The sequence below is a fragment of the Sander vitreus genome, chromosome 21 (genome assembly GCF_031162955.1).
Source record: "Sander vitreus isolate 19-12246 chromosome 21, sanVit1, whole genome shotgun sequence".
NCBI lineage: Eukaryota > Metazoa > Chordata > Actinopteri > Perciformes > Percidae > Sander > Sander vitreus.
This window is the reverse complement of record NC_135875.1, coordinates 26,285,462-26,313,169: the sequence shown is the minus strand read 5'-3', so window position 1 is coordinate 26,313,169 and position 27,708 is coordinate 26,285,462. Positions and strand designations below refer to the sequence as shown.

Sequence of the window (27,708 nt, the reverse complement as noted above, 5' to 3'; positions counted from 1 at the left end):
ACTGTTTTGTTTCAGTGAGAAAACTTAATTTGAATAACCCGTCCTTATTTTATGATTTGACTTATTTTCACCCCAGTATTGTATTTTTGGTTGTAGTTGTAGTCGTGCATTATACTGTGTATAGTTTTACAACCTCACGCTATTGTAGAGGACATTTTATGCGCATTTATTGTACACCACATCCTTAACTTCGTCATTTATCATAATCCTATTGATAATCCTTTTGAAGATATAAGGAATAAAAGGTTTATATTGTCTCATCGTTTCTCTTCAACTGTGACAAATCTATTCCCTTCATCTAGTTTATCACTGTGTTGGGAATAAGCCTGAAAGTGCCTTTACACAATCGCTAAATAGTCATTTCAACTTTTTTCTTACAATCTTAGAAATAAGTTGTCATTGAAGAAACATTGGATCTTTTTCTCTTTTTTTTTTGATGAAAAAAAAATATAGTGTTAGGTTACTCACTATAATAATAGAAAATTCTATTGGAGTCCAAAGAAAAGGACTTTCGGTTGACCTCCAAAAGGTCTGGCGACTCAGAGGGAAGCCCAGACGGTTTTTAGCTGCGCAGGTGAACTGCTGAGACATGTTTGGTGAGTGGAAGGAACATTTTCAGGAACTCCTGAATCCGAACAACACACCCTTTGTGGAGGAGGCACGGTTACATTTTAACCTGTTACTACAAAGTAACATAATAACAATTACGTTCTGATATTTGTTAGCAGATGCATCAGACCTTTCCCCCCCCCGATTACACAAGTGGACATCAGCAAAAGTCAGTCATATTGGGCCACTATAAAAAGTAAACCTCTGACATCCTGGTGGGAGTGATCTATAGAAAATGTTGCACGTCCACTAAATTGCCTGCATTATAAAAGAAAACTGCACTTTCAGTCTTGTTTCAGACCTACAGATTTTCTTCCCTCAGCCCTGTCCAGTTTGTCATATCGTATGGATGTATTCTGTCAATGTTTGTTTTTGTAAAGTGTCTCATCTTCCTTTCTCTGACCCTCTTTTCCTTTTGCATTCCTTGGTTCAAAGCAGCATTTTAACACAGTCAGAGCAGTTGTCATCAACTTCCTCAATGTATTTGCAATCCATGCATAATCTACAAAGACAAGCAGTGACCAACACCTTTTCTTTAAAAACAAACCATCTTTGAGAAAACAGCCTGAATCCAGTTCTGACTGTAAAATGCTGCAGTTTAAAAACCAACCCACTTCAGTCCACCACCAAGTGCTGTGGCTGCCCACTGCTCATCCAAGAGTGTGCGTGTGTGTGTTAGGTCAGAGTGGTGTATTATAACCCTACACCTTTCACTGACTGTAAGAAAACACGGTGGATTAGCACCATCTCTTTTTAATACTTCTTCACTCTCCATCTTCTTGTGTGTCTATCCCTTTCCTATATGTTGTCTGCTTTTGTCTCCCCTGTTCTCTGACTTTTTTATGTGTATGTGTGTCTGTATATATGAATGTGTGTGTGCACATGCTTGTGTTCTTGTGTGTATGTTTGTGCAAATCTATGTATGTGCTTGTGCATATGTGCGTCTGCATGTGCCTCTGTCTGTGTACGTGTGCATGTATGTGTGTGTGTGTGTTTCTTCTCTCCGGCCAGGTGAGAAGGTCATGCAGGATGATGAGTTCACCTGTGACCTTTTCCGCTTCCTGCAGCTGCTCTGTGAAGGACACAACTCAGGTGTGTGTGCAAGTTCTCTGTCACTTACTGATGCGGTCCACAGTAGGAATATGGCTGAGCATCTACATTTGGGGTAAATGTGTCACGGTTTGGCTTGGACCCAAATGCAGTTTAGATGATTTATTAAACAAAAATGAAGTACATACCAAAAGTGTCCAGAAAGCAAGAGGCAAAAACTAATTCCAGAACAAACAGAACAGGATCTCAAAAACTGGAACTCAGAGACGAAAGGTAGCCTCCAGACACAAACACACTCACAGAACACACAGCAACAGACTACACGGCAAACACAATGAACAGAAACGTAATGCTCCCACACAAGACAAAGACAACACAGAGACTAAATACACAGGTTAACAAGGACTAACAAGAAACAGGAGACACAACAGGTGAAACAAATCAGGGCAGAACAATCAAACAGGCGGGAAAACAAAAGGACAGGAAGTAAACTAGATAGGACAAGGGAGACAAGACAGACTTCAAAATAAAACAGGAAACAGAACATCACAATCATGACAAAATGTATTAATGCTGAGGGTGTTTTTAGGTGTTTTTAGGTGTTAACCAGAAAAGTGACTCGGCTGGTATGTGAAAACATTCTACCGGCTTCCAGCTCAAGTCGCACCCCATCTTTATCACAATTGTTGAGTTTGCAACGTTAACTACTATTAAGAGTGTGTGATTGCAGTTTGAAATATTGATGGGAAATGTGTTTCTTTAACCAACATGTCAAAGAACATACACTTTTTTGCATGTCTTGAAGAGATATTTTGCTGATTTAAATTCAGCTCTGTGTCATCTTTGTGTGGGCAGTGTGTTTCACACAAAGATGACAAAGAGCTGGATTTAAATCGGCAAAGTATCCCTTTAATTAACCCACTGATAAATGCAGATTTACTCAGAAGATGACCTCACATTTCTGACTCGATAAGCTATTCTCTATGTGGATTTTATTCTGATGTCCTAGGTTTTCCATAAATTGTCGTGCAATATTTTACAGAAATGTTACCACTACTTTATTTTTTCATTTAACGATTTACAAGTGCAAAATTGCAATCTTTTGCAATATCCTGTTTCAGACTTCCAGAACTACCTAAGGACGCAAACAGGAAACAATACGACCGTCAACATCATTATTTCTACTGTTGACTACCTCCTCAGAGTACAGGTTAGCTCTTTTTGTTCACTACTGCAGGTTCATAAGGAAGTACAGTTTTAGCCAATATATGAGAGAGAGAGAGAGAGAGAGAGAGAGAGAGAGATCTATTTGCACATCATATTCTAGCATTGTACATTAGTGGTTGTAATTGATCTTCATGCTAAATTTCCCAACATTATCTTCTGCTCACTTTAAGGCAAAACAGTAGGCTACAACAGGCAAATAATGATCCTAACTCCTTCAATATAATAATGAATTATATAATTATGATTGAATTTTATATAATTATTACATATTCTAATTATATTCTATAGCTTTTTCTATACAAACATACATATCCACAGTGATATTCTGCTACTTCTGATACTGTCATGTTTTAACTCAATGTTAATCAGTGTCATTGTTGTCTTCTTTTCTTCTCCTCATCCTCCTCCCCCTCCCCTCCTCCCTCCGGACTCCTCTCCAGGAGTCTATCAGTGATTTCTATTGGTATTATTCTGGTAAAGATGTTATTGACGAGCAGGGCCAGAGGAATTTCTCCAAGGCAATAAATGTGGCCAAGCAGGTTTTCAATACACTCACAGAGTACATCCAGGTACGAGAAGACTATCACTGTTGAAATCACTGTAATAACTGACACACTGTAGTTCTCAGAGTATTCTCAAGCGTTGATGAGGTTAGGGTTAGGTGGGCAGTAGCCATGATTGTCTGTTTTGGGTGGTTGACGAGAAATCAGTGCACTTAAAGAAAATAATTCTACTATGGACAGATTGAAAAGCAACATGACATTGATATTGTACAATATCTGTAGGCTGTAACTGTGGCAAATACTGGCAAAATCTGTGTAGGGGTGCAACGGATCACAAAACTCACGGTTCAGATTGGATCACGGATACAAGACACGGATCAAATCAATTTTCGGATCAGCGCAAAAAAGGCGGAACAATATATATATATATATAACAAAGGACTTTCACCCAGGAAATGCGTGTTCCTTAGGATAACTTCTCCTCCTCTCTTTCGCTTGCTCTCTCCCTGCCATCAGATTCTCCGCGGCTACATTTCTTTATGCTAATGAGGCTACGCCAGTGGTGCCAGTGTTTACGCTGCTGGATACATTCACAAACACTTAACCCTCCCAGGAGAAGCAAGGCGTTGTGCATGCACCTTCCCTTTCCCCTAGACCCACCCGTCATCAAAAAAGTTGAAAACACACTAATGTCTAAAATATCTTTGTTATGCTGGAGCATTAAGACTCCCCTTCTTTGGATGAAAGAGGCCTACAGTACCAAACCAGGAACAAAATCCTCGAATCACACAACAGTACACAACAAATGCTGGTCAACTTGGTCTAGATACTTTTGTAGACTGGGAGTGTGGTCGGTGTGAACTTATTATGGAAATATATGGCAATTTTTCCAATACTTGTCATCTGCATTTTTACCTATTTAAAAGGACATACGTTTCTGGGTTATTATATTACCCAACAGGCATTACATTACAATCATCAGTTGCTTCTGGTTCTGATGAGTAAAGCTGGTCATTGCCAGATGGTCCATGCTTTATGTACAGTATTTACTGTGAGAAGCTCTCCTCTGTAGCATCTCTCCTCGCTGCCTTTCTTCCTCCCTCTCTTATTTCAAGTTCCTCCAAGTTAGAGTACATTGAGATGACTAAAGTTTGACTTGTGTTAATTGTCTTTAAGTTCACGTAACTCATTATGTTTTGTACGCATATACATCCTCTATAACAACATCACACTCTTTCTCTGCTTATAGCACTTTTAATCCAAACCACCGTCTTTTTCCTAAACTTAACTAGACGTTATGGTGCCTAAACTTAACAGTCGTTGCCGCATAACACTCACTTTTTGTTGCCTTAACTTAACCGTAATGTCCACCGAACGACCGGCAGCTCGCGGTGCCCTGTACCCAGCTCAAAGCCCCCTATTCTTGGGTACCTCAACTACTAACTGCCGCTGATATGACAAAGCTCTGTAGACGCAGTAAGTTCTTCTGCTCGTCCAGTAGCCATGGCCGTCTCTATCAATTTTTTTTTTTTTAAGATTATTTTTTGGGCTTTTCCGCCTTTTATTTGATAGGACAGCTAGGTGAGAAAGGGGAAAGAGAGGGGGAGACATCGTCACAGGTTGGATCCGAACCCTGGACCTCTACGTCGAGGCATAAACCTCTCAGTATATGTGCGCCTGCTCTACCCACTGACCCAACCCGGCCACTATCAACTGCTTTTAACATGCTCCGATCACGTGAACAGAAAATTGTGTTGCCTGTATCTTTTCATGGCAACCCTCCATAGAGATTTATCAGCCTACTTTAAGTAACCGCGACAGTAAACATTTATTTTACACTGTTGTTATTATTAATTATGTAATTATGGTTCAACTTTGCAATTAATCTGCGGTTCACATGCATTCCGAATCGTGAGTGTTGATCCGTACAGACCACGGATTAACTATGGTCCGTTACACCACTATATCTGAGTGTAGGAAACCTGTTGTGTAAAGGTAATTGTTGGTTGTGATGTGATTGTGATTGTTACTAATGATGTTGTAGGGTCCATGTACTGGCAACCAGCAGAGTTTGGCCCATAGTCGACTGTGGGACGCTGTGGTTGGGTTTCTGCATGTCTTTGCTCATATGCAGATGAAATTGTCTCAGGTGAGTTGAAGTCACTATGTGGGGCGTCTGTAGACTCTAAGATGGTAACAATGTAATCACAACATCCCCAATTTCAGTTCAGCCTTGGACCTTTCTCACATCATCTCTCTCTCTCTCCCCTTATTTCCTGTCACATTTCCATTGTACACTATCTAATGTAGACAAAAAAGTGCCTCAACTGGTGAGACCAGTTACCGTGTGAGGAAGCTTCATCTTGGTCACTTGTAAAGCTAAAGCTAAACAGAACAAAGAGTTTACTGAGAGTTACCAGCCCATCCCACAATCCTGTCACCATCCCCTAAACTCCTCCACCCAGATCTGGAGTTCTCTCTCTCACCGTAATTGAGGGAAACCATATATTACAATTTCCCCCTTGGTATACATAAATCTGCATAGGTGTTTGCCTTCAGTGTGTATATTCAAATTTAAAATTATTTTTTAAGCAAGGGGGATATGATAAACAGTGTTTCCTGGACTTTATAGTAATTCCTCCACATTTACATCAAATATTATTCATTTTTCTGAGGTAGTACTCTCTGAGATGATCAAACAAAGTGTAGATGGTTCGGTCTCTTTTTATCCCCTCAGGACTCCAGTCAGATTGAGTTGCTGAAGGAACTGATGGATCTTCAGAAAGATATGGTGGTCATGCTGCTGTCTATGCTGGAGGGTAGGTTTGCTTTCATGAGTACTTCTGTAGTAAATGTTAAAGCTGGAGTGGCATACTGAAAGAGCTGATGGTTGAGGTTGGGTATTTGCACGTTTTGTTTACTGAAATGTGTTAAATCAGTCTGAGCAGTGTTTGGTTCTACAAATGTTTAATCATCTCTCAAAAAACGCTTTGAGTGAGTGGACACACATGGCTATTACTGTAAATGGCTTCTACATGTTGCTTCATGCTGATGATGAGGTAAATAGACTCATTTATGGGATTGGGCTTCACGAACCGGTTCAAACTTGGAATCGTTTCAAAAATTTATTGGAATAGTTTTTTTATTGGAATCGGTTGGAAAATGTGGTTTTGAATCATCTGTATCACCGGTTCCAAATTCAACAGGCCCAAGTTATGTTTCCGTAGCAGCCACCGTACTTCCAGGTGCTTGTTGTGTTGCAGCCGTGGAGCACAGTAAGCGGCGCTGTAAAATGTGGCTTTATTTTATGATGAAAAAGCCTGGTTAAACTGTAAATCACCATTGAATAGAAATAAAAGACAAAATTATCTGTGAAATAAGCATTTGACCCGTTTCAACTCCACCCCTCAATGAATCGAATTTGAGAATCGATAAGAACCGGAATCAAAAGGAAGAATCTGTATTGGAATCAGAATTGTTCAAATCAAAACGATGCCCTACCCTACTCATTTAAGTGCCTGCAGACATATTATACAGTAAAAGATATTGCATTCCAAAGATAAATGAAATGATGACACAAATTTAGCCATTGTTATGCTTTGAATCATCTTATTAAAAGGATAGTTTAGCTTTTGTTTAATGGGGTTGTATGACGTACTTATCGAGGGGTCCGACTTTCCACAGTTTATGGAATAAACAAACAAGAAAAAAAAATTGAGTGATTATGACAGAGTCCAGGAAATTGCGTTGAATGTGGAGACAACACGGTACCTTTATATACGAGAGTATACAGAAGGATATGCAGAGGGAGACTGAACGACCAAAAGAGAGAGACAGGAAGCTTCTGTGGTAACTGGAGGAAAGGTCTGATGGCAAGGTAAAGTGGTGAAAATATTCTAAAGAAATTGCATTCCATTGCGTACACTTCAACTGAAATGGATTTGTTTTGGTGGCTGAAATCCGTAGCTGCTGCCCGCGTCCACAGCAGTACATTGTTTAGCTTCCAAGGTGGTACTCCTGTCTGCTTCTCCAAACTGGCGGCGTGCTAACTAACTAACCATCATCAACTGTATACACTGACTATCGATAAGTATCTCCAACAATCCCCACTTCAAAAAAGAGGAACTATCCCTTTGAGTAATTCCTTGAAATGTAGCCCACTACTGTACATTGTTCTGGATGGATGTATCTTGTTTGAGAAATGAAACTGGTTCTGCTTAATTAGTGTGGCAGGTCACTGCTCATTCAGTCGACTGTCAGATTGTCATTGTCCTAAGACTAAATGAGCAGTGTCGTAAGCACACAGGCATAACCCAGTAACACAGAGCTCTGAGAACATTGTCAAGCATCGCAAATACTTTGACAGAGGCTTTGTCTCCTGTGGATGGTTACAAATGTGTCACGTTGTGGTTGCAAGAGACCTCCTATATTAAATGCGTTGTCTTGTTTGGTAGGTAATGTGGTGAATGGGACCATTGGGAAGCAGATGGTGGATATGTTGGTGGAGTCCTCCAACAATGTGGAGATGATCCTCAAGTTTTTCGACATGTTCCTCAAACTGAAAGACCTGACCTCCTCAGACGCCTTCAAGGAGTATGACCCTGACGGAAAAGGCAAGGCTCTAAAATCCCATTTTCTTACACCATAGCTGTCATTGGAAAAGCATCTGAATCATTTGAATGTACAACCATTTCCAAAGTGACACGGAGAGAGCTGCAGGTGATTTATAGATGTATGAATGAACTCCCAGGTGTCATCTCCAAGAGGGACTTCCATAAGGCCATGGAGAGCCACAAACACTACACCCAGTCTGAGACCGAGTTCCTGCTCTCATGTGCTGAGACTGATGAGAATGAACTCCTGGACTATGAAGAATTTGTGGAGCGCTTTCATGAGCCAGCCAAGGTAACAGCCTTGATGGTTACAGATCTTTATAAAGTCTTAAAAGGGGCCTCAAATTGTCCAAAACTAAGCCCCTCAGTCATCATAATCTGTTATTAAAATCTATTCTTGGAGAATGGTTTCAACATCTCAAAGGGGATTAAGTAGGAGAGCTCTCTTGTTATTTCTATTTCGGTGTCTTCTTCTTCCTTTGTGTTTTCTTTTGCCTTTCCATTTGTTGGACTGGGCTTCTTGATTGGCAGCTCAGTCAGACACTAATGAATCCCTTTGTTTTGTTGGTTTTGGGGAGCATGAAAATGGCTCTACTTGCTTGCATTAGAGCATTAGAGGTGGGATAAAATAGAGTTAGTGTTGAATTAGTTATAATAATGATCAACTGGGACAGCACCCATTAGGAAAAGATTTACAACATTCTGTAGATTAATTCTATACTGTAACAACTTTTTACTCATTTATTTCACACCTAAACAGTTACATTAGTTGGTGGTGTGCTGGCCAGTTGCACTTTTTTTACATTCACTTTGCAAAATTGAGTAAGGCATTAGATTGCAACCTACAAATTATAGTGTAGTAGTTCACATTTAGCCCAGAAAAATGGACCCAATGTAACTCTGGTAACATCCTCAAGGGTTGAGGATTATATAGTGGGAAACATGCTGAAAAAGGAAACGAAAGAAAAAAAAACAACACTTTAAACTGTGATTCAAAAGGACATTGGCTTCAATGTAGCGGTTTTGCTGACCAACCTGTCGGAGCACATGCCTCATGACACCCGGCTGCAGACCTTCCTGGAGCTGGCAGATAGCGTCCTCAACTATTTCCAACCCTACCTGGGCCGGATCGAGATCATGGGCAGTGCCAAGCGCATCGAGAGGGTCTACTTTGAGATCAGCGAGTCCAGTCGAACACAGTGGGAGAAACCTCAGGTAAAGATGACACAGCATATGAATCAATAGTATAACGTGTCATGTCTAATCGCAATATTTTTACGTAATCGCAGTTTCTTTATTATATTAGCTAAGGTTTTAAGGGGTATGGATGTTGATGGTAATTGCTGATGTTGTTTGGATATGCCAAATTGTAATTATATAAGTGCTTAAGCTCTGCTTTTTGTTAGTTGTTGGCACTTTTTGCCAATAGTGATGACTATTTTTTGTACTGTATTTAATTTTATCTTCTTTTTTGTTAATGATCAATGCTTTGTTTTTTATTGATGAGGATACATGTTTTATAGTGAATTTTATGTTTTTAAGAAGAAAAATATACAATGTTTTTAATAATAAAGAGGCATGGTTTACTTTATAGGCTGTTTACCTGTGTTATTACATTATCTGGGTCACATAACAGTGTTATAACTAAAAAATGTATTCTGGAATTCATTAAAAAAAATATATATATTTTTAAATTGGACTCAAAGAGACAATTATATTGTTAATCGCAATGATTTCTGAGACAATTAATTGTACAGCAAAATTTTGAATTGTTACAGCTCTGTGTCAGTGATTTGGTTAGAGTGTTGAATAGTGACAATAAATCCTCAAATTTCCTCCCAGCTCCTTGTTGTCACTAATATACCTTCTGCCCAGGTCAAAGAATCCAAGCGTCAGTTCATCTTTGATGTGGTGAATGAAGGAGGGGAGAAGGAGAAGATGGAGCTGTTTGTGAATTTCTGCGAGGACACCATCTTTGAAATGCAGCTGGCGGCTCAGATGTCTGACGCCGGCGAGCGCTCAGCGATGAAAGAGGAGAGTGAGCGGGAGAAGCCAGACGAGGAGAACCCTGAGATGGGCTTCTTCTCTGTCACCACTGTCAGCATGGCTCTCTTAGCTCTGCAACACAACGTCATGCTGCTTATAAAGGTGAGAGCGCACACAGCACCAAACACAGCTAACAATCAAAGTGTGTGTATTGGATTATTTCAAAGGTATAGTTGAAATTTATTTTAAATGTGTTTTTGTCTTTTTTCCAAAAGTGGAATAAGACGATTGATACCAATCTCAGGTCTGTGTGTTAGTATTTGGTCAGAGATGCTGCACAAAAGTACTCGGTAGATGGATAAACTGTTGTTCGTTAAAGAACGTTCCAGTACATGAATCTAAACCACAAATAGTCATTTTTACATTTCTGTTTTCTGTACAAGTTAAACAAACATGATACATGTGTTCTTTAGTGATCTCCAGAGCTGTTGGTAGATAAATGGACAAAGCCAGGCTAGCTGTTTTCCCCTTTTGTTATGCTAAGCTAATTAGGCTAACCACATCCTGACTCCAGCCCTGTACTAAACATGCATGAAACTGTCATCCATCCTCTCATCTCACTCTCAAACAGACAGGTAATTAGTGCATATTCCAAAACGTGGTACTATTCCTCTAAAATATTCAGAATTCTAACTTTTTGAAAAAATGTAAATGCAAGGGGATATCATATATTTCAGAAATACAACGTGAGCCCTGTCTCTGTGTAGCGTAGAGTTTTTCCCGCGTGTCTCTACGACGTGTAATGTTAGACAGCCAATCACAAGCATTATCAGATCTTGGTAGAAGCATGCTGCGTGCTTATTGGCTCACTGAACCTGATGAGATTTACTCCTTAGGTATTAGAATTGGGCATTGAATGACGAGGCATTTTTCGATGCTCGATACTTTGGCATTTTGGTGCCTAAAAAGTATTGAATTTGGTCCCCAGCCCTAGCAAGCAGTTGAGTACCACTGAACGGACCATTCATCTCAACTTTTTCTCTCTTTTCAGGTACTGTCCATGAAGAGTTTGAAGAAGCAGATGAAGAAGATAAAGAACATGACAGTGAAGGACATGGTGACCACCCTGGTGTCCTTTAACTGGTCAGTGTTGCTGGGCCTCCTTCTCGTGGCGTTCAGTGTGGCTCGAGGATTTTGCCGAATCTTCTACAACACCTTCATGGGAGGCAATCTGGTGGAGGGGGCCAAGACCATAAAGGTTACTATACATCATTCTAAAGCAATAGAGCAGTGTATCCACAGGTCATTAAAAAAAACTATTTACAGTAGCAGCCGGCGCCTGGATAGCTCACCTGGTTGAGCGGGTGTACCATGTACGAAGGCTCAGTCCTTACGACAGCGGCCGCGGGTTCAGTTCCGACCTGCGGCCCTTTGCTTCATGTCATTACCCCTCTCTTTCCCGTTTCACGTCTCAAGCTGTACCGTCTAACAAAGGCCTAAAATGCCGTAATTAGCTGTTCCTAAATACCTAACCTGCCTCCACCCCAGGTGTCAGAGCTGCTGGCCAACATGCCTGACCCCACCCAGGACGAGGTGCGGGGTGAAGGGGAGGACAGAGAGAAGAGACCCCCCAAAGAGGACCTGGCTGACCTGGCAGTCAACACCAGTGAGACCGAGCTGCTGTCAGACATTTTTGGCCTAGACTTAAGAAGAGAGGGGGGGCAGTACAAGATCACCCCACATAATCCCAACGCCAGCCTGACCGAACTGCTCAACTCCCCGGTTCCTTCCCCGACCCCCCCAACCCCACCCGCAGCACCCCCACCTGAGCTCAGACGGAGGCACCAGGTGAGTCTAACTCATTTTTAGGGCCAGAGCACCGACGGGTGCAAGAACCCTATTGAAACTGAAGGATGTTATGGATGTTATATATATATATATATATATATATATATATATATATATATATATATATATATATATATATATATATACAGTCAGGTCCATAAATATTGGGACATCGACACAATTCTAATCTTTTTGGCTCTATACACCACCACAATGGAGTTGAAATGAAACGAACAAGATGTGCTTTAACTGCAGACTTTCAGCTTTAATTTGAGGGTATTTACATCCAAATCAGGTGAACGGTGTAGGAATTACAACAGTTTGTATATGTGCCTCCCACTTTTTAAGGGACCAAAAGTAATGGGACAGATTAACAATCATAAATCAAACTTTCACTTTTTAATACTTGGTTGCAAATCCTTTGCATTCAATTCCAGCCTGAAGTCTGGAAGGCATAGACATCACCAGACGCTGGGTTTCATCCCTGGTGATGCTCTGCCAGGCCTCTACTGCAACTGTCTTCAGTTCCTGCTTGTTCTTGGGGGCATTTTCCTTCAGTTTTGTCTTCAGCAAGTGAAATGCATGCTCAATCGGATTCAGGTCAGGTGATTGACTTGGCCATTGCATAACATTCCACTTCTTTCCCTTAAAAGACTCTTTGGTTGCTTTCGCAGTATGCTTCGGGTCATTGTCCATCTGCACTGTGAAGCGCCGTCTAATGAGTTCTGAAGCATTTGGCTGAATATGAGCAGATAATATTGCCCGAAACACTTCAGAATTCATCCTGCTGCTTTTGTCAGCAGTCACATCATCAATAAATACAAGAGAAGCAGTTCCATTGGCAGCCATACATGCCCACGCCATGACACTACCACCACCATACTTCACTGATGAGGTGGTATGCTTTGGATCATGAGCAGTTCCTTTCCTTCTCCATACTCTTCTCTTCCCATCACTCTGGTACAAGTTGATCTTTGTCTCATCTGTCCATAGGATGTTGTTCCAGAAATGTGAAGGCTTTTTTAGATGTTGTTTGGCAAACTCTAATCTGGCCTTCCTGTTTTTTGAGGCTCACTCAATGGTTTACATCTTGTAGTGAACCCTCTGTATTCACTCTGGTGAAGTCTTCTTGATTGTTGACTTTGACACACATACACCTACCTCCTGGAGAGTGTTCTTGATCTGGCCAACTGTTGTGAAGGGTGTTTTCTTCACCAGGGAAAGTATTCTTCGGTCATCCACCACAGTTGTTTTCCGTGGTCTTCCGGTCTTTTGGTGTTGCTGAGCTCACCGGTGCGTTTCTTTCTTTTTAAGAATGTTTTCCTAAAATTTGTTTTCTGATTTGGCCACACCTAATGTTTTTTGCTATCTCTCTGATGGGTTTGTTTAGATTTTGTCAGCCTAATGATGGCTTGCTTCACTGATAGTGACAGCTCTTTGGATCTCATATTGAGAGTTGACAGCAACAGATTCCAAATGCAAATAGCACACTTGAAATGAACTCTGGACCTTTTATCTGCTCCTTGTAAATGGGATAATGACGGAATAACACACACCTGGCCATGGAACAGCTGAACAGCCAATTGTCCCATTACTTTTGGTCCCTTAAAAAGTGGGAGGCACATATACAAACTGTTGTAATTCCTACACCGTTCACCTGATTTGGATGTAAATACCCTCAAATTAAAGCTGAAAGTCTGCAGTTAAAGCACATCTTGTTCGTTTCATTTCAACTCCATTGTGGTGGTGTATAGAGCCAAAAAGATTAGAATTGTGTCGATGTCCCAATATTTATGGACCTGACTGTATATATATATATATAGAGAGAGAGAGATATAGATATAATATTATTTTGCTCAATGAATCACATTTTTGAGGGGCATAAGATGCTCAAAAACTCACCAAAATATGCACATGCATCAGAACTGGTGAACAGTTTTATACTTTGTGGGTCTTACACATGGATGTGACAAAATGGCTGAAAAGAAGCCCCTGATGTTAAATTTGAAATAGATGAATGAAATGTTGTAAGCACACGTAACATCTCCAGACATACGAAAAAAGACTCAACAGGAAGTCAGCCTTTTTGAATTCTCCAAGAAGTTTTTCTTAAAATCTCTTTTAAATTATTGACAACTCAATCTGTGTGTGTGTGTGTGTGTGTGTGTGTGTGTGTGTGTGTGTGTGTGTGTGTGTGTGTGTGTGTGTGTTTTAATTAGCCATTAGTTTTGCAGGTATTTGTTTATAATATATGATATAGTTTGGGACAAATTAAAATGTTGATCTGATGATGGCACTCGAGGAATAGATTATGAATGTTATTAAAATTCCTCAAATTCATGAATGTGTGTACCTAATTCCATGGCAATCCATCCACTATTTGTTGAGATATTTCAGTCTTGACCATTTTTTTTGGACAAATTTAAAGTCCAGAAATAAACGTCCTTAGGTATTCTTCATTAAAGTGCTCATATTATGCTCATTTTCAGGTTCATAATTGTATTTAGATGTTGTACCAGAATAGGTTTACATGGTTTAATTTTCAAAAAACACCATATTTTTGTTGTACTGCACATTGCTGCAGCTCCTCTTTTCACCCAGTGAGGCATCGCACTGCTGTTCCATCTTTGTTGGGAGTCGCCCATGTGCAGTAGCTAGAGAGCAGTATGAGGGCGTGCCCTGACAGTACCTAGGTAAGGACTACTAGCCAGTCAGAAGCAGAGTATGAGGGCGTGCCCTGACAGTACCTAGGTAAGGACTACTAGCCAGTCAGAAGCAGAGTATGAGGGCGTGCCCTGACAGTACCTAGGTAAGGACTACTAGCCAGTCAGAAGCAGAGTATGAGGGCGTGCCCTAGGTAAGGACTACTAGCCAGTCAGAAGCAGAGTATGAGGGCGTGCCTTGACAGTAGCTAGGTAAGGACTACTAGCCAGTCAGAAGCAGAGTATGAGGGCGTGCCCTGACAGTACCTAGGTAAGGACTACTAGCCAGTCAGAAGCAGAGTATGAGGGCGTGCCCTGACAGTACCCTAGGTAAGGACTACTAGCCAGTCAGAAGCAGAGTATGAGGGCGTGCCCCTGACAGTAGCTAGGTAAGGACTACTAGCCAGTCAGAAGCAGAGTATGAGGGCGTGCCCTTGACAGTAGCTAGGTAAGGACTACTAGCCAGTCAGAAGCAGAGTATGAGGGCGTGCCCTGACAGTACCTAGGTAAGGACTACTAGCCAATCAGAAGCAGAGTATGAGGGCGTGCCCTGACAGTACCTAGGTAAGGACTACTAGCCAATCAGAAGCAGAGTATGAGGGCGTGCCCTGACAGTACCTAGGTAAGGACTACTAGCCAGTCAGAAGCAGAGTATGAGGGCGTGCCCTGACAGTAGCTAGGTAAGGACTACTAGCCAGTCAGAAGCAGAGTATGAGGGCGTGCCCTGACAGTACCTAGGTAAGGACTACTAGCCAGTCAGAAGCAGAGTATGAGGGCGTGCCCTGACAGTAGCTAGGTAAGGACTACTAGCCAGTCAGAAGCAGAGTATGAGGGCGTGCCTTGACAGTACCTAGGTAAGGACTACTAGCCAGTCAGAAGCAGAGTATGAGGGCGTGCCCTGACAGTACCTAGGTAAGGACTACTAGCCAGTCAGAAGCAGAGTATGAGGGCGTGCCCAGACACTACCTAGGTAAGGACTACTAGCCAGTCAGAAGCAGGGTATGAGGGCGTGCCCTGACAGTAGCTAGGTAAGGACTACTAGCCAGTCAGAAGCAGAGTATGAGGGCGTGCCCTGACAGTACCTAGGTAAGGACTACTAGCCAGTCAGAAGCAGAGTATGAGGGCGTGCCCTGACAGTACCTAGGTAAGGACTACTAGCCAGTCAGAAGCAGAGTATGAGGGCGTGCCCTGAGAGTACCTAGGTAAGGACTACTAGCCAGTCAGAAGCAGAGTATGAGGGCGTGCCCTGACAGTAGGTAGGTAAGGACTACTAGCCAGTCAGAAGCAGAGTATGAGGGCGTGCCCTGACAGTAGGTAGGTAAGGACTACTAGCCAGTCAGAAGCAGAGTATGAGGGCGTGCCCTGACAGTACCTAGGTAAGGACTACTAGCCAGTCAGAAGCAGAGTATGAGGGCGTGCCATGCTAGCAGCTAGGCGAGCATTATAACGTGTGTTCCAAAGTGACCACGTTTGTCTCTGAAGTAAAGGCTGGACTACAATAGAGCTGTTTGGAGCAGTTTGTGAACAGTGGTTTTCTGTTGGAGATGGTAAGTCCCTTTGGGGGGGGACTTTGGGCTTTTTCACTTTGTAAACTGTATAATAGTCAACTCTTGTACTCTGCTTCTTTAGGGCTGTGTGGGTGTGGTTAGATCACATTTGACTAACAGTACTTAAACAAACCACCAACTGTCTTCAGATTGTAATTCAAATGTTGCTAGTAGCTATGCTATGCAGCTAAAATACACTCAGTTGTCTTGTTTGTGTAATTATATTTTCTGTTTCAGTCGAAGGGCTCTTCCTCAGAGGAGAAGGAAGCAACAGCAGAGACAGAATGTGAACCTGAGAAAGCATCAGAGTATGTACACAGTTTTGTTATCTAATCTGATTGACCAAAACACTATGTACTCTATGCAGGGGCGTTTCTAGGACTTGACTTAACAAAGTTTTGTTTCCAGATCTATGTGATGACTTATGATGTGGGGGGGGGGTCTAGGGGACCACCCCCAGAATATTTTGAGCATTAAACACTTCATTTCCTGCATTCTGGTGTATTTTTATACACCTATTTCTACCTTTTTCTGAATCAATATGCTGGAAATATCTTTATGTAAAGGGAAACAGATTACAATCCAAATATAAAAACATAATGGAATATAATGCAGTAAGGCTCTCAGGCATTCTGTATTACTTTCAGCTATTTATTCTCCTTTGGATCGACTTTACTAATTCTATCTGAGTTAGCACACATGTAGCCTAGCATCATTTACTCCTCCCTTCTCTTTTGCGTCTTTTGTTGAGGAAGTAACCTCCTTAAATGTGCATATGACAATTATTCACCTCAATGATACATTATTCATTTTAATTTATTAATAAACCCCTGGACTGTAATAAGATTTCTGATCATGTCCAAAACTTTGTGCACATTCAAAATATAACTATAAGATTTGGAGGAGTCGTGATATTTTGAGAAAAATAAAGTTATAACAGGCTATTACAAGAATAAAGTCACAATATTTCAGAAAATAATCTACCTGCACCAGTCTGCTGTGCATTACGTGATTGCTCTGCTGATATGGTAGATCTCAGACTTTCTGAAAGACTCAGAGCCCCGTTTGGGTCTCTGGTCTCTGAATGAGACAAAGTTTAGGGAAGTGGCTGTACGCTGCTCTACATCGGAGGTAGAAAACCGAAACTTCGGCAGAAATACACGGAGCACAACCGCGACACATCTGCCGCAGCATGTCGACAGCAGAGCGCGTCCATAAACCTGAAGCTGCACAGCTTTTTACAGCGAGAGTGGACACTAAGTAACGCACAGGTCTGCTCAACTTTTCAAAATACATTCAGGGCTACACTCAAAACATTCGGGGCTGAAGCCCCAGCAAAATCGGCTGACGCCGCGTCTGACTGTATGGACAGTGCAGACGTGAAAGTTTACAGCTATGAAATGCCATTAAACCACAGGTACAGAAGAGTTATATTACCATACACTACTACCTGAGTATTTTGACCAAAAACTCAAGATCCACTTAGTGGCTTTTTTTCCAGAGCTTTCCAACACATTCCACAGTCTTCCTTGGCAAACAGAGGTACCTCAGTTGACAGAAGTTGCATACATGAGATGCGGTTGAAAGTTTCAGGAAAAAGCTAGTAAGTGAACCTTGAGTCAAGAATTTGTCAAAAGCAAATGTGTTTAGTAGGTAGTCCAAACACATTTAACATACATTTTTACATGTTAAATACTTCTGACCACTTTCAATGTTTGCAACATCTTATCTGATATTATCATGAGGAAACATGGCAATCTAATAATATATCTAATATGTTCAGTTACAAAAAGTGACATGCAATATGAAATGTAAACACATTTACAATTTAGCCTGGTTTATAGACCATTATTTTTATTACTTAGCCTGTCCATTCACTTAGCCCTCTAAATGAAAACACAGTGAAGCAGTATTGTGTTGTTAGCTGTGTGTAAGTGTAAATTGTTGTGTGATTGTAGGAGTGGACATGTAGAGAAACAACAGAAGAATGAGAAGATCAAGCCAAAAGTGAGAAGGCATCACACCTCAAAGTCTGATGAACCAGATCTGCATGAGTCTGCCTTCTTGAAGAAGATCATAGCCTACCAGAGGAAGCTACTGGTACAGGACACCTTTCTATCCTTTTGTTTCAGCAGTGATGGTCAACTCTCTCTGAAAACTTTCAGTCCAGCTGGAAACACATTCACACAGTTTCTGCAACAGCTGGTTACATGTGGTGTCGGCAGTAAACATGAAGAGGAGTGTTCAGATGCTAAAGGGCTTGTTAACACTTCTTAAAATTTCTCGTAAAACAATACCTGTATGCCAATGTGAACATTGAAACAGTTTTTGGTTGCTGTAATCCCTCCTCCTGTTCATACTGGCCAGACAGGGATTCATACCTAATGTGATACCAAAATCCACAGTCCTCGTTCTGTATAAAAATGTATTCTATAGCTCAGCTGAATCTAATGTGACGTTTAGCTGTCTGAGTTACACAGATCTTCTAAAGTTAAATAATTTTTAGGACTAAATGTCCTCTTTGTTTTACAACTCCTCCACTGCAGCTCAGCACAGGAAACAAAGAGAGAAATATCAAATTGAAAAAGCTGTACCTTTGAAAGACACCCACTTAATTTGTCTAACTCAGATGGCTGAAGCCCCATATTAACTTCCTATAATTCAAGAAGTCATTTTTTACACCGAACGAGGACACTGTATTGTGTTCCCCACTACCTACTGTTGATACACAATACTCACATGCAGTTGAAGCAGCTGATTAATTTAGGAGTTTTGTTGGAAGTCCAACATCAAGTGCTGACATTACTAACTCTTCTCTCTGTCTCCCCTGCAGAACTACTTTGCCAGGAACTTCTACAACATGAGGATGCTGGCGCTGTTTGTTGCATTTGCAATCAATTTCATCCTCCTATTCTATAAGGTAATGATATAGCAGAGATGTTATCGGATAAGAGACGGAAACCTTACTTCTTCACGACCTTCTTTCCTTGTACCTCATGGAGAAAGAGAACTAACGGCACATTCAGACCAACAAGCACTACAGTAAGACACTGCAAGGAGCAGTGTTAGTGTGCTGATACAGGATAAAGGATAATTAATTAGATTAATAGCATTTGACAAACAAACACACGATTAACAGATTTGGCTGATTTAGCTACCGCTTACTAGCGTTAGCTGAAATCAGGTCCGACTTTGTGAAAAACAATGGAGCAGCCTATAACCAAAGATCCTCTATAAAGTATTTAATCTGTCCTGTCCCTGTTCATGTGGTTCCACAACAGAATGAATGGGATGTTAAAATAAGATAATTATCAGGTCTACCAAAATAAATTCTTGTGAGTTTCATTCATTGTAATACATCCATGCTACAAACAAACGTATAGTTTTTCACCAAAGTTACAATAGTCACTTCTTCTGTCTTCTTCCTGTGAAGTCAACGAGTGGAAATACAGACAGCGCCACTCTGCCATTGTAATCCATTTTGTGGTCGGAGGGTGTATTGTTCTCAAATCCTAAAATCCTGTCAACCATTCTGTCAGCAGGAGTCAAGTATTCTGCTGCCTCCTACAGTCTACAGTCACCAAATTTTAAACTTAATTCCCCGCTAACCGTTGCCGCGGCTTTGCCATAAGGTGGCAGCTAGGGCACCAAATAAAACCTGTGACATCTGTATAACTCTGGTTTGTTCTCGTTTGAGGTATGAATGTATAACTGTAGAAAGTTATCAAGGCTGCAATATTTTCTTCTATCTCAATGCTTGCGAGGTACAAGTAAACAGTGAAATTAGCCCAACTGGCGCAGTGAAAACATGCCTGTGTAGCGTAATAATAGCAAGTATTAACAACTAATAATCAATAAGCACTCAAAATATATGAAAATAACTAATCACTCAAAATGATGCATCATAAACACATTGGTTTTGGGAAGTTCATAGTAATGGACCCACAGAGAACTGTCACCCAACTCTGCAGTTCTACAAAGCTTGTTAGTACCTTTCAGCTCGTTGTTTCCAGGCAGCTGTCAGTGAAAAAGCTCCATAAAGCCACTGTACACTACCTACTCAGCCACAAACAAACAGACACAGTTAGACAAGAGTAAATATTGGACTTGTTTTGGTGGTCAGAAACACGACTCTAAATGAATGATAATGTTCCTTTACGTCTGTTGGATGTGTAAATAAAAGTTTTATGATGATAATATGTCACATGTAATGCTTACAGCTTGCTCTGCTGCCTCCAAGTGGACAAAAAAAATCAATTAAGGTTTAGTTTAGGGGTTGGATACACTATAACTGCACAATGTACACACAAAATATGGGCAAAAATCTTAAAAATTACAATTAACTCCATCTGGACAGAGTCTCAACAAAACAGAACATCAAAAAGTTGTATATGTTGGATCATTTTACAGACACATTCTGACTCCCATCGCGTAAAATACAGATACTTGGGCAGGTGCCTTTGGCGTTGTTATTGACGCTAAAAGTCTCCTTTGGCGTCATATCTAAACGTGCTTGGTCGGGACTCACTTTTGACACTCTGGGTCAGGACGTAGGTTTAACTGACATGCGGCACAAGAACGGGACAGTTAGATTTAGGAAAAGATGGTGGTTGAGGTTACAAAATGTACGTTTCTGTGACACGCGGGACAAGAACGGGACGTGAACCCCGGTCTCCTGGGTGAAAGTCCTGTGTTTTTTGACCCATCCAATTAACCCCTCTCTGATTATCTATAAAAACCTTGAACATTCTTAGCTTTACAAAGGTAGAATATTTTATTGTGAGTCTAAAGTAGGATTGCCCGTTTTATATCCTGCCTACATCATCAGGGTGACAACATTTGCATTTGTCGTCTTGTTTTATTCTTACAGGCCCCGCTGGATTTCTACATTTAAACGACTAATGTATTGTCCCTTCCAGGTTTCTACATCCTCATCTGTGGTTGAAGAAAGGGAAGTGGTGTACACCAGCAGCCAGGCACACAGCAGCGTTCAGTGGGATCCACTGGGAGGAGAAGCCATGGAGACAAAGGAGGAGGTGATGGACGAGGCTGGGGAACCCCTGAAGCCCGTCACAGTCCGTTTTGTCCTGGAGGAGAGCAGTGGATACATGGAGCCCATGTTACGGATCCTGGCTGTCATGCACACTGTCATATCCTTCTTCTGCATCATTGGATACTACTGTCTCAAGGCAGGATGCAGCAATTATCATTAAAACCTATATCAGTTAAATCCTAACAAATCATTTCAGTTAGTCGTTTAATCATTTTCTCAGATATTTCCAACACAAGGATTTGAATTTTCTGAAATCAAGTAACACTCATTATTATTTACTGCGTGCGTGTGTAGGTGCCACTGGTGATCTTTAAGCGTGAAAAGGAGGTGGCTAGGAAGCTGGAATTTGATGGCCTTTATATCACAGAACAACCATCTGAGGATGACATCAAAGGACAGTGGGACAGACTGGTAATCAACACGCAGTGAGTAGACCCTGTGTGTGTGTGTGTGTGTGTGTGAGAGAGAGAGAGAGAGAGTGTATTTGTGAGCTTGTAGTTTGTGTAGTTCAACATCCACTGAAAAGCACCTCATTCATTTCAATATTATGCATCGCTTCTATTGGACTCCCTCCAGATTGTTTAGAATTGGTCTGAAAGACACACCAAATTGTTGGAAAAGTAAGACAGAGGACGGCCAATTACTTTATGTCCTGTGGTCCTGTGATAAGGTCCAGGAGTTTTGGACCGGGATACGTGATAACCTATGTCGGACTGCAGGGACCCAGGTTCCATTCAGCCCGAGATGATTGGTTCTGGGAGATGGGTCAATCCTAAGAGGGATGGATAAGCACATAAGAAGCTGGGTCCAGACTAGTTTAATGATAGCCAGACAGATTCTTTTAAGAGGATGGAAGAATGAAGGGGTGCCGTCAATCCAGGAGTGGGCTGGTGAGAGGGCTAGGGTGGCGGCGTTTGAAAAACATGTCATATAAACGGTAAAATGGTTATAAACAGAGAAAGTAGCTGAACTTTCTGGAGGGCTCCTAAGAAGCTCTGTGCTGGGGAAGTGTAAACAATGTGCTTATGATTTATTCACATATACATATGTTTATTTGGTTTACAGTTTATTGGCCATTTGGTTATTAATTTATTATATTGTCTTGAATGTTATGGGTATTATGTCATCTTTTCTTAACTTTTGTCTCAAAACCCAAAAAAAAAGTGTTAATCATAACAAACATCCATTGAAAAGACAAGTGGCAATAATCTGGGCGATGTGTGAAGAACTAAGAGGGAAAACCTGAGAAGTAGTTTAAACGTATCTGTTATTGTTGTTGCAGTTCTTTACAGTTCCATTTTTATAATAATACAGCCTTTATGTGACTCATGAGCCTTGTGTCCTCTGATTTTCAGATCTTTCCCCAATAACTACTGGGATAAGTTTGTGAAGAGGAAGGTAGGTGTCACTGTTTTTGTAGACCTGGGGCCATATTGTCAAAAGATTGTATCTTGCCACCAGGAGTCCTCCTAAAGTTAAGAGTTTGAAGAGCTATTCACAAAGCTGCTGAGAGATATTTTACTAAAGAAAAAAGAGAATTCCTGAGCTAAGAGAAGGGGCAGAGTTGACCCCGTTGCTAGCTATGACATCGTGTTTCTTTTTCGAACTTCTTCTTACATTTCTGGGGAGGTGCACATCAGGCTATGGCGTAGGGTCGTAACTATGAGTAGTGACGGCATAGATTCAACGCAGAACCATAAATCAAGCTTTACTCCTGTCTCTCACACACATGCACACCCAGTCTCTATTGCTCCATCTCTATTTCCTCTGTCTGTATAGTAATGTCAGACATGTTATATATACACATTATTTGATCAGCTGTGCAGTGAATACACAGAAGCAGCATGTGGGTCTTTTCACAGTTTTGACCGACTAATTTGGCTAATGCATGTTAGAAAGTACTAACTTCACAAACCAGGTTTTAACTCCCAGACATCAAAACGGTTCAAAATAAACAGGGTAGCCCTTATAGATCTGTATAGACAGTTTGTTTTGATATTGTATCAACCAAGGCTTGGTCCCACATTCCTCCTGCAGTTCTGGGAAGGTTGAATTGAAGATTAATCAGACTGAATCATGTGAGTCTGTAGCTCCCGGTGACTCTAGTAAAACAGTGTGATGCTGGCAATTTAAGAAAAAAAGTACAATTTATTTGAATCTATGTGAGATGTTGTTCTACTGGAAAGTGTTTCTTCAAGGAGTTCTGCTCTTCCTCAGGTGATGGATAAATACGGAGAGTTTTACGGCCATGACCGCATCAGTGAGCTGCTGGGAATGGACAAGGCTGCTCTGGACTTCAGCGACTCTCACAAAAAGAGAAAGCCCAGGAGAGACAGCTCACTGGCGGCTGTGTGAGTATTCTGTGTGTGTGGGTGTGGGTGGATGTGGGTGGGTGTGTGAAGACAAATATCTATTGATACTTTACTGTACACTTCTAATTAACCAATAACTTGATTAACACCTAATTTTAATAAGTTTCTATACACATGAAGCTGTATTTTGTTGTGGAAATAATCCATCTGCATGCATTAAACTACCAATTTAAATTAGAGAGTGCCTCTATTAAGGCATTAAAAACACAGAAGATAAAAACACGGAAGGTGATGTACTAAGCTCAGTAATGTTAACAATATCCATAGCAGTCTGTGGCGGGCTGGCCATAGTTATCATATACTGACCAGGACAGACTCAGACCCAGTCAAAGCACATTCATATCTATATTTTAAAAATGATTTCCTTTATATGATAAAAAAGGCAGTATTTTTTTATGCTGTTCAGCTTAAAAGTCAATGTTGATTTTCTTGTTCCAAAGCAGTGTGCGGAGGCAGAATACCAGATAGACGAAAATGAAATGCCGACAGATAGATTTGTTTTTCCTTGGTTTCGTTGGTATGAATAATTCCCAACAGGCTGATCGGCACACACTTGAAATTGGAATGGGAGTTATCAGGTTTTACTAGCAGGACTTGTATTCACCCTGAAAGCTCAGGGCCAAAGGTCCTCTGGTCACATGGTATCAGACATGATGGTCCTCTGTGAGCCTCTTCTCCCTCTGTTATCAGGCTGAACTCCATCGATGTCAAGTACCAGATCTGGAAGCTGGGCGTTGTATTCACAGACAACGTGAGTATGTAGTGATTCACCATCTGGCTCTATCGTGGGGATACAATGCTGAATTTCCCCTTCACAAATAACAGGGTTTCCAAAAACTATTTCTTATTTTCAAATTTAAGAATTGAAATATGATCATGATGTCCACAGTAATTCCATGGGTGTTAATGCAAATAAAATCAATAAAATACTGATGATAAAATGTAAAACTGTGGCATAATTTGCCATCTTTGCAGACATTTTCTGAATTTTGATTCAAATTAACCACACTATCACTACATTATACTTTATTGTCTTACACTGACTTATTGAATAAGGATTCAGCTATTACTGGTGTGGTTTCTAGCAGAAATGGGAATATTTAGTGATTATTTTTGTGCGTGGACAAATCTTGAAACTGCTTCTTTATTATTTAAAAACAATTTTTAAATTAGTAGGAAAGTAATTATTCCAAATAGGACATCTTGTAAAACATTTAAAGAAATATATCAGTAATATATTCAAAAATATAGTCAATCTCTACTCAGTGCAGGGCTTACTACATGTTATCTGTCTCACTGTTGTCTCATTATGAGAAGATATGGTCCAGTTAATGTCTAATTCTGGGATCATTAAAAGTCACTTCATATGCCATTTTCATGAATTGAGACATTAACCTGCAAATAAAGCCATAAAGTGAACATTGATATGCACAGTTGTCCATACGTATCTGTATTAGTCACTAGCTTGACTAACCTCTCTCTCCGTCGCTCCCTGCAGTCCTTCCTGTATCTGGCCTGGTACATGACCATGTCCATCCTAGGTCACTATAACAACTTCTTCTTTGCTGCCCATCTGCTCGACATCGCCATGGGCTTCAAGACTCTCCGTACCATCCTGTCCTCAGTCACACACAATGGAAAACAGGTAAACAACTACTGTACATCCTCCGCTACAGTCAACATAAATACAACTGCATTTGCACGCTTGGACCCAAACACCTACCTGCAACTACTGTGTGTAATGCATAGGATTGGGTACCATTTACTTTTTTTCCCGGTACGGTACCGATACCGGTACCTGGAATTCGGTTCCTGTACCCAAAGGTACCTTTTTCTGGTACTTTCCCTCTGCAATAACAAAAATGTATTTTGGTTGTAAAAATAATTCCAAACCTATTTATTCTATTTACTTAGAACATTTTGTTATTTATTTACAACATTTTACACGCCACACAAAAATAAAACCCCTCCCTCTCCCCTCCAAAACCCGTCCCTACAAACTATCTAATAATTATTCATTTCTTACACTGCACTGTATCTTTTGTTCTTGTATTTGTATCTTATTCTATTTTAGCCTGTTTTTATTTTCTATCTCTTTTAAACTGCTTTTTAATGTTTTATGTAAAGTGTTTTGAATTGCCTTGTTGCTAAAATGTGCTATAGGACTAAAATTGCCTTGCCCTACAACCTCAGCATGTCAGTCAGTCAATAGGGTTAACAGGATATCCCCATATACTGGTGCTGATCTGTACCACTATGTGGTAAACGGGGTACCCCCATATACTGGTGCTGATCTGTACCACTATGTGGTAAACGGGGTACCCCCATATACTGGTGCTGATCTGTACCACTATGTGGTAAACGGGGTACCCCCATATACTGGTGCTGATCTGTACCACTATGTGGTAAACAGGGTACCCCCATATACTGGTGCTGATCTGTACCACTATGTGGTAAACGGGGTACCCCCATATACTGGTGCTGATCTGTACCACTATGTGGTAAACGGTGTACCCCCATATACTGGTGCTGATCTGTACCACTATGTGGTAAACGGGGTACCCCCATATACTGGTGCTGATCTGTACCACTATGTGGTAAACGGGGTACCCCCATATACTGGTGCTGATCTCAAAGCTTTAAAAGTCTGGATGCTTCCCAGTTCTTTGTAGCTTACCAGATGCCCGAACCACCTCAACTGGCTCCTTTCGACGCAAATGTATATGATCAGTACTAACCACACATAATTGTAACATCTAGCCATCTTCTTATCTGTGATTATATTCGCCGTGTAGCCTATGTTTAGATTTGACCGGTGGATATTACGACGCGATGGGCAGCAGCTAGCGAGCAGTCCAAAGCTAGCTGCAGCTAGCTCGTCAGCTAGCCGGGGTAGGAGCTCCACAGACCTGCATTTAACTCGTTTCCGTGCCATGTCATCTTTAATTTAACCGATATTTTTTGTATGTGTGTTAAGTTAAATGATCAAGGGAACGGCTTTCTTTTTTGGATATGTAGTTAGGTCAGTGAATAACCGCTGTTAGCTAGTTATGTGGGTCATCATCAGGTTGGACCTGTTAGCAGGACAGCTGGTTAGCACGGCAGCTAGCTGGTTGAGGATAATTTTATTTATCACTCATTTAAAACAGAAAGGCAATACATACACATGCTTGTGTTGGTGAGGATTACTCTGCAGATTGTGAATGTGAGAACACAAACACGAGTTTAGCTTGCCGTCCATCTACAGCATATATATAGCTCTTCCGCCGTCCGTCATGGCGTTCATAATTCGCGCGAGTGGAGCGTGACGTCATGTGCAAAGGGTGAATACGCTGTCTGCGTGTTTTGAAAAGTGTAACGACACTTGCAACCGCTTTACCGACATTGTCGTGACCCACTGGGACTTTAACAAAGTCGACGTTGTCTCGATCCGTCCGCAGCACAGCTCCGTGTGTGTGTGTGTGTGCGTGTGTGTGTGCGTGTGCGTGTGCGTGTGTGTGTGTGTGTGTCGGAGCTCTGCTCTCTGTCAACATGCAGAAAGGACAGATATGCTCACGTATGCGCTCTCGGGTACTGAAATTTGGCACCGTTTGATTTAACGTGAATCGGTCCTCGGTAGTACTGACGTTATTCGGTCGGTACCCAAAAAAGTATAGAGTTCAGTACCCAACCATAGTAATACATAGTAACAAATAAATCGTTCATTCCTTATCTCATGTTCCAATAACAGAGTCCAATAAAGACCAGAGGCTGGAATGGTTTTTCACTCTATACTGGATTCCTTCTGGTCGAGTTGAACAAACTGTAGAAAGAATTTAACATAAATATATTCCAATCGTACAAATGTGAAATTGTGAAAATGTTGCCAGTTTTATAGTACTCTGTACTATACTACTACTACTACTACTATACTGTTCTCTCAGTACAATGTAATATTTAGTGATAAGTATGCATACCAATATCTCTGCCTAAACGAACATTTAAATGTATCTGGACAAACCATGAGCCAAATTAAATATGGAAAATGTTGCAGCTGACATTACACACCCTGTTAGTTCAAGATGATATAAGAAAGACTTTATTAATCCCACACTGGGGAAATTCCTGTGCTACAGCAGCTCAAAGAAAACACGCACATCAGAATAACACAAATACACATTAAGTAGACATAGGAGAAAAAATATACATAAAGTATAGG

At 41.0% G+C, this 27,708-nt stretch overlaps 1 protein-coding gene across 1 annotated transcript in view; it reads left to right on the top strand.

Moving 5' to 3' along the window:
- ryr2a (ryanodine receptor 2a (cardiac)) overlaps window positions 1-27,708 on the top strand; it is a 172,127-nt gene that overhangs the window by 126,954 nt on the left and 17,465 nt on the right. Inside the window, exons 85-104 of the mRNA XM_078279587.1 lie at window positions 1,621-1,701; window positions 2,781-2,869; window positions 3,327-3,455; window positions 5,434-5,538; window positions 6,127-6,208; window positions 7,844-8,002; window positions 8,140-8,294; window positions 9,002-9,217; window positions 9,878-10,150; window positions 11,040-11,246; window positions 11,537-11,836; window positions 16,323-16,393; window positions 18,044-18,185; window positions 18,919-19,005; window positions 21,005-21,274; window positions 21,433-21,563; window positions 22,494-22,536; window positions 23,356-23,489; window positions 24,201-24,261; window positions 25,009-25,155. Of these exons, the coding sequence (XP_078135713.1) occupies window positions 1,621-1,701; window positions 2,781-2,869; window positions 3,327-3,455; window positions 5,434-5,538; window positions 6,127-6,208; window positions 7,844-8,002; window positions 8,140-8,294; window positions 9,002-9,217; window positions 9,878-10,150; window positions 11,040-11,246; window positions 11,537-11,836; window positions 16,323-16,393; window positions 18,044-18,185; window positions 18,919-19,005; window positions 21,005-21,274; window positions 21,433-21,563; window positions 22,494-22,536; window positions 23,356-23,489; window positions 24,201-24,261; window positions 25,009-25,155 (2,882 nt within the window). The remainder of the gene's footprint in view (window positions 1-1,620; window positions 1,702-2,780; window positions 2,870-3,326; window positions 3,456-5,433; window positions 5,539-6,126; window positions 6,209-7,843; window positions 8,003-8,139; window positions 8,295-9,001; window positions 9,218-9,877; window positions 10,151-11,039; window positions 11,247-11,536; window positions 11,837-16,322; window positions 16,394-18,043; window positions 18,186-18,918; window positions 19,006-21,004; window positions 21,275-21,432; window positions 21,564-22,493; window positions 22,537-23,355; window positions 23,490-24,200; window positions 24,262-25,008; window positions 25,156-27,708) is intronic.